This window comes from Cydia amplana, chromosome 9 (assembly GCF_948474715.1).
Source record: "Cydia amplana chromosome 9, ilCydAmpl1.1, whole genome shotgun sequence".
In the NCBI taxonomy this organism is placed as follows: Eukaryota; Metazoa; Arthropoda; class Insecta; order Lepidoptera; family Tortricidae; genus Cydia; species Cydia amplana.
The window spans coordinates 15,254,372-15,267,424 of NC_086077.1; the positions used below are offsets into that span (position 1 = coordinate 15,254,372).

The 13,053-nt window shown below is 38.6% G+C and overlaps 3 protein-coding genes across 4 annotated transcripts in view; 2 read left to right on the plus strand and 1 right to left on the minus strand.

Annotated features, from left to right (window-relative positions):
• Window positions 1-540: 540 nt before the first annotated feature.
• On the plus strand, window positions 541-3,386 carry LOC134651173 (innexin inx2-like). 2 transcript variants are annotated; one of them, XM_063506211.1, is made up of 4 exons: window positions 541-923; window positions 1,377-1,559; window positions 1,883-2,022; window positions 2,550-3,386. In XM_063506211.1, the coding sequence occupies exons 1-4, from the start codon at window positions 677-679 to the stop codon at window positions 3,075-3,077; spliced, it is 1,098 nt and encodes a 365-aa protein (XP_063362281.1). In that variant the 5' UTR covers window positions 541-676; the 3' UTR covers window positions 3,078-3,386. The 2 variants fall into 2 exon arrangements, with proteins under 2 accessions (XP_063362281.1, XP_063362280.1); XM_063506210.1 differs by having other exon boundaries at window positions 1,368-1,559; window positions 2,550-3,385.
• A 2,129-nt stretch (window positions 3,387-5,515) lies between these two features.
• LOC134650737 (protein BUD31 homolog) lies at window positions 5,516-6,273 on the minus strand. The gene is made up of 2 exons (XM_063505669.1): window positions 6,064-6,273; window positions 5,516-5,951 (listed from the first exon to the last, which is right to left on the minus strand). The coding sequence occupies exons 1-2, from the start codon at window positions 6,155-6,157 to the stop codon at window positions 5,611-5,613; spliced, it is 435 nt and encodes a 144-aa protein (XP_063361739.1). The 5' UTR covers window positions 6,158-6,273; the 3' UTR covers window positions 5,516-5,610.
• A 3,667-nt stretch (window positions 6,274-9,940) lies between these two features.
• Window positions 9,941-13,053, plus strand: part of LOC134651210 (unconventional myosin-XV) — a 127,588-nt gene continuing 124,475 nt past the window's right edge. The window contains exon 1 of the mRNA XM_063506279.1: window positions 9,941-10,290. The gene's annotated coding sequence lies outside the window, so the exon portion shown is untranslated. The remainder of the gene's footprint in view (window positions 10,291-13,053) is intronic.

A 13,053-nucleotide genomic window follows, 5' to 3' on the forward strand; every position in this document is an offset into this window, starting at 1 on the left:
ACCAAATCGATTCTCGATACTTCCTCTACCCACAGACACAGAATAAATAATAGTTCTAAGTACAGAAGACTCACTCTCTAACAAAACGCGTCTGTTACGATCAACACAGATATGGCCGCTAGGTGGCGACAGCGCCACACGCGGCTTATGGCTTTCCCCAAAATTGGAGTCGAACAGATGTACTTTTAGCTACCTTGTAGCAAAGCGACGAAATCGCGGAGTGAGACACGCCTGCCACAGACAATAAGGAGGGTGCAGTGCAGCATAGAAGGTCCCTAAACATAAAAAAATGTAGCAAATTCCATAACTAGTTACTTAAAAACTACCAACAAAATCTACTATTATCTTCAATCACATGATACTAGCTATTATTGTGGGCATTTTTTTAGAAACTATCTAGTAAATATCATTCCTCGTTTTAATTTTCTTTAATTTTTAAGTTTTACTCTACCGTGTGCCAAATTGCCAATTCCATTCATTCATTCGTTCAAATCACTCAATACGCCAACATTACCACAGAGATCTACTTCCGGTAAACAACACTTGATTTGTTTGTGGCAGGCGACATTGAAAAACTTTCAAGCGTATTCATATTTCGCGGGTAGCTTTGTTTTTCAACGGTGGCGTAAAAGTAACAGCCGGATTATTTCTACTTTAGCTTAGGATATAAGCTAAAATGATAGACCTTTTCATGCCGTTTCGGGCATTTCTAAAGTTGGATAATGTTAGTATTGACAACAACGTGTTTCGGATGCATTACAAAGTGACAGTGATTATGCTGCTGATCTTCACGCTGTTGGTGTCTTCGAAGCAGTTCTTCGGGGATCCCATCCACTGCATGGGCGATAGTGATAGCGATAAGGACGCCATCAATAGTTACTGCTGGATCTATGGGACCTACACTTTGAAGAGTAGGTTAAAAGGTAAGAAAGTTCTTGTTTTTCATCATTCGTCAAGAGTCAAGTTTTCTGGTCAACAAACAAGTTCAGGCATTCAATTCTATGTTGAACCTTGAACCTAAGACTGATGTTACCCCACCACAAGTCTTTTATGATTTAATTAGAAAAGAAAAAGATCCTATTAGATTGAAGGAAAGTCTATGTCTGCCCTAAGAGTTAAAAACTGATTTCAGATTTTACTAATTCAATAAAACTGCCTATATCTACAATAGCTCCTTGTGCACATCTAGCTTTATCAAGTGTCCTATTCGAAAGTAAATTTATTTTAGCATGTTTTTTAAATATTAAGGTTTCATTTCAATGCTTATTGACAGTAATAAACTCTGAATTCTGAATAAATTAATTGAGTATATCATGATAATTGATAATCTCCTATAACCTTTTATGGAACTGTGTCTTTGCTATTAGGTATTGAAGGCACTCACATGACATACATTGGTGTGGGCACTGAGACGGGCGGGAAGGAAGACAGAATCGAGCATACCTACTACCAGTGGGTCTGCTGTGTGCTCCTGGGCCAGTCCGTCATGTTCTACACCCCGCGCTATCTCTGGAAGGTCTGGGAGGGAGGTCGGCTGAAGGCGCTAGCTTCTGATTTGGGTCTGTAGTTTTATAAATTGTCGTAAGATGGTGCTGTTATCAATGTAGGATTCTAAATTATCTTTTGAATGTTTATTGCATTTTTGCTCTTATTTTTCATAGCTAAACTTTAGTCAATCACAATTATTGATTTTTGATGAAATTTTGTTGATAGATTTTGATGAAATTTCTTTTGCACCAGGGATGGTTTTTTTTTCTGGATGGATTCCTTGTTTTTAAGAATGATTTTAGAGACCAGGACAGATGTAATCCCAAGCAGAAGCTCCAAACAACACTTGGCTAAAGTTCTCAATAAATCCCTAAACCTATATTATTGTTTTCAGCAAGCCCCATGGTGAACAAGGACTGGCATGAGTACCGTCGCGGGGAGCTGGTCTCCTACCTGTCACACACCAACATGTACTCACACAATATGTATGCTCTGCGCTATGCCTTCTGCGAGATACTCAATCTTCTCAATGTGGTTAGTGAGCAAATATTTTTTGGATTTACCTTAAGGCACTCTTAAGCATGATTCACCTTGAGGCATACCTTCATGTCCTCCTAATTCTACAAATTGGTATAGTACAGTCAAGGTCTAAAATATTACAGACAAAGTACCAAAACAATGTGAATACAACACAATTTTATTGCCTGTAAGATATTATGCTTACTGTTGTAGGTAAATATTTAATTCCTATTATCCTTATCAATATTTTAATACTTTTGACTGTTCTCAAAACTCAATAAATGTTTTAATCTACTTAGCTTCACTAGATGGCGCTCCACACACTCCACACTTATCAAAGTCTACTACTAGGGTAGGGGCACGATAGGGGCCAGTTGTGCCAACCACAAATGATGGTCTGAACAAGATCACTCAGCTGTGAAATATGAAACTTGACACAACCAAACCAACCGTGTATGTGATTCGAAAATAATCACATCTGGCTCTCAGATCAGTCTCAGATAATAGTTTGTTGGTAAACATCCTAATTAATAATTTTCCAGGTGGGGCAGATGTTTCTCTTGGACATATTCCTGGGCGGCGCGTTCCGCAACTACGGCGCCACTGTCGCGGCCTTCACGCGCGTCCCCAAAGACCCCACCGACCTCACCGACATCGACCCCATGGACCGATACTTCCCAAAGATCACCAAGTGCATTATCCGCCGCTACGGACCCTCCGGCACCGCGGAACTGAGGGACCGCATGTGTGTTCTACCTTTAAACATTGTCAACGAGAAAATATTTGTCATAATTTGGTTTTGGTTCATCTTTCTCACTTTCATCTCTACCTTGGCTGTTCTCTTCCGAGTGCTGGTGCTATCGGCTCGCCCTCTCCGCACTGTCATGATGATGGGCCTCTTGAGACACGTGAAACGAAGCACCGTCAACAGAATTGTGAAGCGGTTTGGCTTCGGTGATTGGTTCGTACTCTATTTGCTGGGCAAAAATGTTAATCCGCATGTCTACAAAGACTTAATATTAGAACTGTCCAAAGAACTGGATCATCGTAATAATTATCCTACTATTTAAGGTTACATTGTAGATCAGTCTTCATAAGTTACTTCTAAGTAGTTTTAGTGTGTTGCTGTTGCCAAATACAGTAAATTTTATTTATGATTGAAGACATTAGTGATAGTCTATTTTTTGTTATTAGTTTTGGTTAAAACTCACAATTTAAGAATAGGCTATTAGCAAACACTCAAAATTATTTATTGTATTATGTTTTAATATTAATAGAATAGTTCTATGATATATTTAAGTGACAAACATTTGTATTTATGTAAAGACTGATCTAGATGCAAAACTTGATCTCTGGATTTCGGTTACCTACTATTATTCAATAGGATGTTTATATAATTATTGTTAAGTATCAAGCTCAGGGTATTTGTTGATAGGTATTTAGGTAACATAAATTGTTGTACTTTTTGATACTGATAGACTGATACTAGTACAAACTTTTTATGTCTTAGAATAAAATAAGAATCTGGGTTATCCAGAAATAATATGTAATTCTGCTATAGAATTAAGCTCCTCTACCTGCCAAAATTATTATCTCTCTGAAATTTGAATTCATAATTAATTTTATTTACTTGCAGTTGTCCTTCAACTGGTCCAGATTTTCCTAGCCTTTAATTTTGGTACTACAGCTCATCATAAAAAATATTGATTATATTAATTTGTAATTAAATTAAATTGTCTTGAAAGTGAAAATGATGATACATATTGTGAAAGGAAAGTGATGTAAAAGGCTATATGTATATTATTATTTAAGTAAAGATTTCAGCAGTCAGCAGCAGAAGTTGCTAAGCAGGACAGGGGCCCATTTCTCAAAAGCTTGAAACTTGTAATACAAGTGGAAGTCCCTTTCTAACAAAAGCTGTCAAAAAGTGACATCCGCTTGTATTACAAGCTTTTGAGAAACAGGCCCCAGCCAGCCTATTATGGATAGCTTTATCCATCTTTATCCACGTGATAAAATAACTGTCACTGTTTAACACCGTGGGAAAGAAAGTGACGGATACCGTTTTATCACGCTGTCACGTAGACAAGAACGACCATCATATCCGTACAGGTGTTCAAAATTATCTTGACGCGGCTTTATTGTTAAAAGAATAAGAGTGTGTTAAGGTAATTTTGACCACTGCACCCGCTTAGCAACTTCTGCTGTTGACTACATACTCAAAATTCCTGCTTGGTAGGCAATTTGCCAGGAAAGTGCATCTACAACTTTGAAATTTGTTAAACATCATTCAGTTTAAATATTGCCCAATTATTTTCTGAATATTCATTCAATTGATCCTTCATTGTTTTTTGTAATCATTTTAGAAGTTCAAAATTTGATTGTGTTTGTTTATTTTTTCCTTTTTCCTCAAAATGAAAGTATTATTGTTATCTCAGAAAAGTTTTGTATTTCTTAGGTATTTTTCATAATAAAATTTCTTACGAGAAAGTTTATTTTGTTTCTCACCCATACTATTTTTAAGATGTTCACTGTCCCAATCTCAATTTTGAACCTTACGGCTTTGCAATAGCGGCTTGCCGTAAACCATATATGGGGCATCGATAGTGAGTGAAACCTGAGAACTTACCCATTTAGTGCTAATTAGAGAAAAGAGTAAAAGTATGATCTCAATAATAAAATGGAGTGTTGCTAAATCATACTATTAGCGCCACTTGCACCATTTCACCAACCCGGGGTTAACCAGTTAAACCTGGAGTTACCATGGTACAATTACCAGTACAATTTGACACTGCGTGAATGGTTTAATTGCTTAACCCCAGGTTAGTGGGATGGTGCAAGTGGAAATCTATGCACCATCCCACTGCACCTCTATTGTCAACACGTTAGTGAGTGTTCAGATGTTTATGAGCACCTTGGCGGCTCCGATATATCTGATGGTGACTACAAATAGCTTATTTGAGACATAATAAAAAATACTTGAAGCTGGATTAAAATGCATGTTATTTATTAACATTGCTATTAACTAACTCAGTTACAATGTGTCTGGATAAGTCAAGATTGCATGTGCAACTGTTACAGAGCTTTTGTAAGTACATTTTTAATTACACGGACAAGTTGTGGTTCAAGATGTAAATTTTATTATCTAAAGCATTAACTTAAAATTGGCATGCCACAAACTTTGAAAATGCCATGAATGATTCGTGGTTAGTTTCACTAAACTTATATACAAAAACAAAAGGTGATCACGGTTCATATCCCGGTCGATATAAGTCTTTAAACACTGACAACCCTAATCATTCAGAAGTATCCTTGCATCTACAAGCAGAATATAATCAAATATGTGACGGTCCACGGGAAAAGGTACCTTATGGCACTTGGCGCTTACGTTGCATAGCACCGCAATTGTATTGGAGTGGCGTTAATAATAGCGTAGGCGCCAACCGCCATAAGGTACCTTTACCCGTGGGACGTCACATATAATGTACAAATAATGGATGCTTATCTTGCGATACATAATAAAATAAACCAGTAAGATGACAATGCTTATTTTTCAAAGTTTGTAGAGCCCGAGAATCTTACAAAATATGTATAGTTACATCACTACCCGGAGCAGCCTCTGCAGCCGCAGTGCACACACTCCACAATACGGCCTTCTTCCAACTTACTCTTAGGCACTCTGCAAATACAATTTGTCGCAAAATTCGTGTCACGAGTCTGTATACATCTCAAGCAGCACAGATTCTCATAACCTGTCTTCTTCCATTTGGCAATTAGGTTAGCGTCTGCAATTTTCTCGTCAAGGCAGTACTGATACAGCTCGCGGCTGATGGCCTTTCGTCGGTAGAACAGGTCGTAGATGTAGCGAGATTTCTGGTGATGTATCTTGAATATGGGCCAGAGTGATTCTTGTTTACGCTTCCCTTCATGAGGCTCAGTTTCGGCTGTAAAAATGTATTGATTTCTTAAAATCTTTAAATTATTTACTCAGCTAAAGTACAAGTTCCTGTAATAATGTGAAGTGGTAAAATAATGATAAACGAAAAGGGTTCATACCTTCGCGCATCTTCTGTTCCAACTCTTCTAGCGTTGGCTCGATCAGCTCCCAGCCCTCTGGGGGTGATTTTCGACTGCGGCGAACTTTTGGCATGCTGCTTCTTGTAGATTATCTAAAGCAGAATAAAAAAGATGTTGTTGAATAAAACGTTGAAAAACAACACGAGTGATGATAAAAAAGCGTCCCAATGCGATATTTTTGTCACGTCAGTGTCAACTGTCAAGTAGTCAAACGTCATTTTAGGAGCGTTCGGATTATATTCCACCATTGTTCCTCAACTTACTCAAAAGTTGAATCGACTAAGAAAACGTCGACTATAATTATTTTTAACAGCAGTTATTTTTATTTATTATCTAAGGTATATTTTTAAAATTTAAACTTACAAGAAACAGCCAAGCTAAACTTTACCTCTTGCCTGTTTCGCCTCACCCACCTCTTCACAAAAACCAAAAACGTACATAACCGGAAGTAGCTCCGCTCTACTGTCATGGAATGCAAAGAATGTGTGCGTACTTTTGAAATGCAATTTCAGACTTTAGTAGACACTTTAGAGGATTTCAATTCAACGTTGTTATTTGTTTAATCCATAGTTATTCTAAGAACCTAAAATAGCACCTGATTGAAAACCATAGGATCTTTAATACTTATTGTATTCTTTATATTGTTCTTAAAGTTTTATATTTTATGGATGTAATCATTAGTTTAACTTACTTACCTAAGTAGGTACCTACCTATTGCCGTTAGTTTACTGACATAAGTGTAGGTAGATATGTATTGATAATTAGTGTAATTACGATGTGAATTAATTTTATTACATTTTCTACAACATTCTTGGTAGGTATAGGGTCTGGTAAGGTAACTGACTGATCAATGAAACCATCAATCATGATAAAAATGTGCACTGGTTGGGTAGATATCAATTTCACCTGCAGTACCCACTGTATTAGTTGGCTCACGTAATTATTGCCTTAGTGGCCGTTCCCGCAACTTGGAATTCGATGAAGAATGAGCTCATCATCGTTAACGATTACGAAACCGCTTGATTTAATGATTTACAATTGAGACTAGTAAATTATCTTTTAGAATCAAACAACGTTATGGTTTATAAATTAGGATGACTTTATTTAATACCTTTTTAGGGTTCCGTACCCAAAGGGTAAAAACGGGACCCTATTACTAAGACTCCGCTGTCCGTCCGTCCGTCCGTCCGTCTGTCACCAGGCTGTATCTCACGAACCGTGATAGCTAGACAGTTGAAATTTTCACAGATGATGTATTTCTGTTGCCGCTATAACAACTAATACTAAAAACAGAATAAAATAAAGATTTAAGTGGGGCTCCCATACAACAAACGTGATTTTTGACCGAAGTTAAGCAACGTCGGGCGGGGTCAGTACTTGGATGGGTGACCGTTTTTTTGCTTGTTTTTTTTCCTTGTTTTGCTCTATTTTTTGTTGATGGTGTGGAACCCTCCGTGCGCGAGTCCGACTCGCACTTGGCCGGTTTTTTTTGGTATGTTCTGACTGCTAGCTAGCAAATAAAAATACCTAGGTACAAATTTATATTGAATAGGTCCCTACCGACATAGGTAGTTTTATAATTATATTATTATCCAGGATAGGTAATTTCAATGTTTATATTTACTACCTTACTTTGTGAACATTATGATTTATCGATATATCTGCACAAAAATACTCAATGGAAACGTCCTACCGTTCAAAATTAATCCAAAGTTCCAAACCGCATATACTTTTTTTTACTTTCACTTTTGAGTAAGTAAAAGGTAAAGGTATCTAGATGATAACTACCGCGATAAATGTATGTGATTGGTCCCCCGGGATATACCTATCGACTACCGTAGGCTCAAAGGGCTTAACGGACAAAACGCGATTTTTCAGGAGTTCCAAAAGACAGTTTTTTTTTTGAGAAAAAAAAATCATAACTTTTTTGTTTGTTTCAATAAACTGATACCTGTATGTGGCTTATTCCTAACTTTTTGAGCTCTTTTAAACTGATTGCTTGAACTTATAATACAAATAATACAATGCTTAGTTACGAAAATAACATGTCCGTTACGCCAAAAAACACGACTGTTTTTAAGAAGGGCGTCTCTTACGCCTCTTTTTTATGTATTATCTTATTCGAAAAAGGGCGTAATGTCCAAAAAAATTTACTATTTCAGTACCATTTGGCGTAAATCCAACAATTTCGTTGCAATATGGCAACTTGCATTTAAGGAACACTATACTTCTAAGTACCTACTATAATTTACATTTTTTTTTCAAAAGATATAGAAATGTATTCATTGTTAAGTTTTTTCCTATTTTTGTTATTTTGTATACTTAAACGTGGAAAAGGTATTTTTTTAGCCACAAAACCAATGTTTTCTTTTTTATTTGTTTATATGACTTCAACAGAATCACTTCTGTCCTACCATATGTATCTATTTATGTACATCAAAACAATTTATAACAATTACTTTTACTATAGAAAGTATGTATGCGTTATTTCTGTTTGTAATCTTAATTGATCATAAATTTTACTTTTACATACCATAATACTATTAGGTACAATAGTAGTTTTGACATCTAGTATGTCTGTTCAGTAAAACTTAATGAATATGTGATTATTTATGATATAACATCAGAGTAGGTAGCAAAAAAGATAAATGGCCAGGCCTACGTACTTCTATGTAAACGTTTGTAGACAGTAACTTTCATAAGGTTAATCCTATAAATTAGGGTTTAAACAAAAAAGTATTAATATTACGTGTAATCAAAATTGCAAATGGCCCAGTCACATACAAAACTAAAAGTTATCAGTCTAATCTTAATCAATCGCCATAATTATAATTTGAATATAGTCGTGTTTTATTATTTTCATAAAACTGATGAAAAAAGTAGTAAGTAGATGAAAAAAGTAGTTCAGTTTAAATTGTCAAATTTTAGTAACCCTATAAATAAAGCATTAATGAGCACATGAGCAGGTACTGCAAGTACCTACTTAATAAAAAAATGTCAAGAAAAGTACTAGGTCATCCCACTTAATAAACTCTAAATTGTACATAGTATGTTGGCGTATCTCTTACATTGAATTCTCTAACACTCGTATTATATCCACTAGTTGTGGGCGTAACGTACATTTAGCACTCAAAAATCTACTGCAAATAGGCGTAACTTTCAATAAATTAGCACAAATTTAATAAAATTTCCGATGCAAAAGGGCGTATCGTATAAAAAGTCGGGAGTTACGCCAAAATGTCTCACAACATTTATTTTAATTGGCAGATACGGCAAAATGCGTTGGAAAATTGTGTTCACGCATTGATTTTTCATAGGGCTTAACAGACATTTTTTTCAAGTTATGGAGACATTAAATATACCAATCGATAGAGAAAAAAATACTGAGTATAACTGCATTCATAACTCATTTTCGTCATTTTGTCCCTTACGCCCTTTGAGCCTACGGTAGTCGATATGTTAGAGTTAGACCCTCTAACTTAGAGACTTTCTCTAAATTCCCAAATAATCACCAAAAAATGTAGGTGACATGGGTAGGTAATCGGTTCCACCTGTGTACTCTGTGTAATCATGTACATGTATAGTAAATATCGAAGGTAGGTAAAAAATACACTAACAAAGTTTCGCTTCACTAACTGCAGAAATGAGTTTTGTGATCAAATAAAGGGGTGCCGCCGAGCGCACTGCGCTCATATCGTAACATACGTTTAAATAATAGTGAGCGATATCCATGCCCGATCGATTATAGAATTTTCGAGGTAGGTAATTAAAAACTCGCCAAGTCTGTACGCAATTTACCTGTGGCATGTTTGGTGTGTGAATAACGGGTCCCACCTATCTACATGGAGTGTTCGCTATCACGGAGCGCCGTCTCTCTCGGTCGCAGCTCGCACGGGTGAATGCGAGCGAGCGAGCGGCAGTTTACGTGCCTTGGCGAGGAATGCGGCGCTCGCGCAACGCAACCTCCGACGACAACAAGCCAGTCTTTTCGCTCGGCCCCGACGGCCATCTAGTGTCCGCTCCTACAGTCGGGAGCTATTCTATACGGCATTTGTCAAACTATGAGTGAAACCTACATCTCTACAAGTGTTTGTTTATTGTTGATAAGTGTATGATATCGTGACGGTTGTCGGCGAGCTTTGTGGCATGTTTTGTGAAAGTTGACGGAGGTGGTTAAGGAACTTCGGGTGTCTCGCGTAGATATAGGTAAGACGTGTCTGTTTTCTGTTTGTGCCATGAGATGACGTGAAGCTTGTGAAGGCTTTCCCGGTTCGTGTCTTTCTGTCAATACCTACTTAATCTGGTGATTAGAAACGAGAAACTAATTGGGTATGCCTGTATAATGTGTTTTTGTAGGTTAATGTTACGTGTCTTTTATTGTTATGATGCCTACTTACTTATAATATTGTACCTATAGTTGTTTTTTACCTGCTGTGCAATGAAATGAAAATACAAGTAGGATACAATAGCTGTGCCTCACGGAGGTAGAACTTTGTCGTAGGTACCTATGTTACATCTTTATTGTCAGTCGAATTGCCTTTCCTTCAGTCTGTTTTTGAGAGTTACTGCCCTTTTATTTCAAGGCTAATCTTTACTTTATGGACCGTCGATTTGGAGGGAGTGTTGGGTATAGGGGGGTAGAGGGTGCAAAGGCCTACCCCCCAGTCCAACCCCCATGGCGCGGAACCCCATGGTTATGGAGATATCCATGGTTAAAGTTTGTATGAAATTACTATGAAATAAAGGAGTAATGCCATAGCAGATGTCGAAAGGTGCTGTTTTGTGTTAATTTATATTACCTTTTATACCACACCACCATCCTCAAGGTCACCAAAATCTCAAGGTCACGAAATTTACGGTCACCAAAATCTCAAGGTCACCAAATTTTTTTATCCCCAGAATCTCAAGGTCACTAGAATCTCAAGGTCGCCAAAATCTTTGGTCACCAGAATCTCAAGGTCACTAAAAACCGAATCAGAGCACCCCACTATCCACGTGGGCTTGTCTGTCCTACCCCTAGAGAGCAATTCCAAAAACGGAGGCGCGGAGGGAGGGCAGCCCTCGCCCGCCGTGACGGAGCGCGGGAACGAGCGAGGCGAGCGGCTGAGGCTGGTCGCCGAAGGCGACCAGTAAGCCGAAGCTGCGGAGCCGAGTGCAGTGAGCGTGCTTTGTCACGCGAGGGCGGAAGGGCTGCTCTTCCGCAGCGCCGGAGCTACCCCCAGATCCAACAGCTTCACCGCTGAGGTCGAAGGCTCGCGGAGTAGCCCCGAGGTCAGCTCGCGACCGAGACCAAATAGCGAAGCGCAGGGGGGGGAGGTGGCGAGCGTAGCGAGCCGGCGACGTCCACAAGCGAGCTATGGTCTCGTCAGCTCGCGACCTCAGGGGCGACGAAGCGGGCCTTCGGGCGAAGCGCGCCCCCCCTCACCCCTCACCCCCTCTCCCTTCAAATTTTGCTGTAATCCCTTATTTCATAGTAATTCCATACAAACTTTAACCATGGATATCTCCATAACCATGGGGTTCCGCGCCATGGGGGTTGGACTGGGGGGTAGCCCTCTCCCCCCCCTCCCCCCTCCACCCCTCCCCACCCCAAAAATCGACGGTCCATAAAGTAAAGATTAACCATAAAATCTAGATGTGCAATTTATGTAAATATCCTCCTATATGCCTCCTGCCTCCTATATACAGATAACCCACCCTTGCTAGGTACATTGTAAGTTCATTAGAACCTGAAATGCGAGGCAGCATTGCGGGATTTTTAGGGTTCCGTAGCCAAATGGCAAAAAACGGAACCCTTATAGATTCGTCATGTCCGTCTGTCTGTCTGTCCGTCCGTCCGTATGTCACAGCCACTTTTTTCCGAAACTATAAGACCTATATACTGTTGAAACTTGGTAAGTAGATGTATTCTGTGAACCGCATTAAGATTTTCACACAAAAATAGAAAAAAAAATTTTTTTTTGGGGGTTCCCCATACTTAGAACTGAAACTCAAAAAAAAATTTTTTCATCAACCCATACGTGTGGGGTATTTATGGATAGGTCTTCAAAAATGATATTGAGGTTTCTAATATCATTTTTTTCTAAACTGAATAGTTTGCGCGAGAGACACTTCCAAAGTGGTAAAATGTGTGTCCCCCCCCCCCCTGTAACTTCTAAAATAAGAGAATGATAAAACTAATAAAAATATATGATGTACATTACCATGCAAACTTCCACCGAAAATTGGTTTGAACGAGATCTAGTAAGTAGTTTTTTCTTAATACGTCATAAATCCCCTAAATACGGAACCCTTCATGGGCGAGTCCGACTCGCACTTGGCCGCTTTTTTTACTCATTGCACGAAGCAATCGCCATTGCAGGAGACACATGGAATTAATTTGCGATAGGTAGAAACAAGTTATGCCTAGGTTTGCTGAACCTATAAATGTCGTCCTGGCGACAACTATAAATAGTTGTATTTACGATTAAAGTCATGTTAATCATGGTTTTCAGCTTCGTAGTGTGACATCTCTAGAATTTGTAGTAGGTACCTAGTTCACGAATGTCAGTAAAATAGAGCCCTCTAGTCGGTTGGGACGTAGGTAGGATAATGTTGTAAATATAGCTGGTCAACCAAATCTTGTCAGTAAAAAACCGGCCAAGTGCGAGTCGGACGGAGGGTTCCACACCATCAACAAAAAATAGAGCAAAACAAGCAAAAAAACGGTCACCCATCCAAGTACTGACCCCGCCCGACGTTGCTTAACTTCGGTCAAAAATCACGTTTGTTCTATGGGAGCCCCACTTAAATCTTTATTTTATTCTGTTTTTAGTATTTGTTGTTATAGCGGCATCATCTGTGAAAATTTCAACTGTCTAGCTATCACGGTTCGTGAGATACAGTCTGGTGACAGACGGACGGACGGACGGACGGACGGACAGCGAAGTCTTAGTAATAGGGTCCCGTTTTTTACCCTTTGGGTACGGA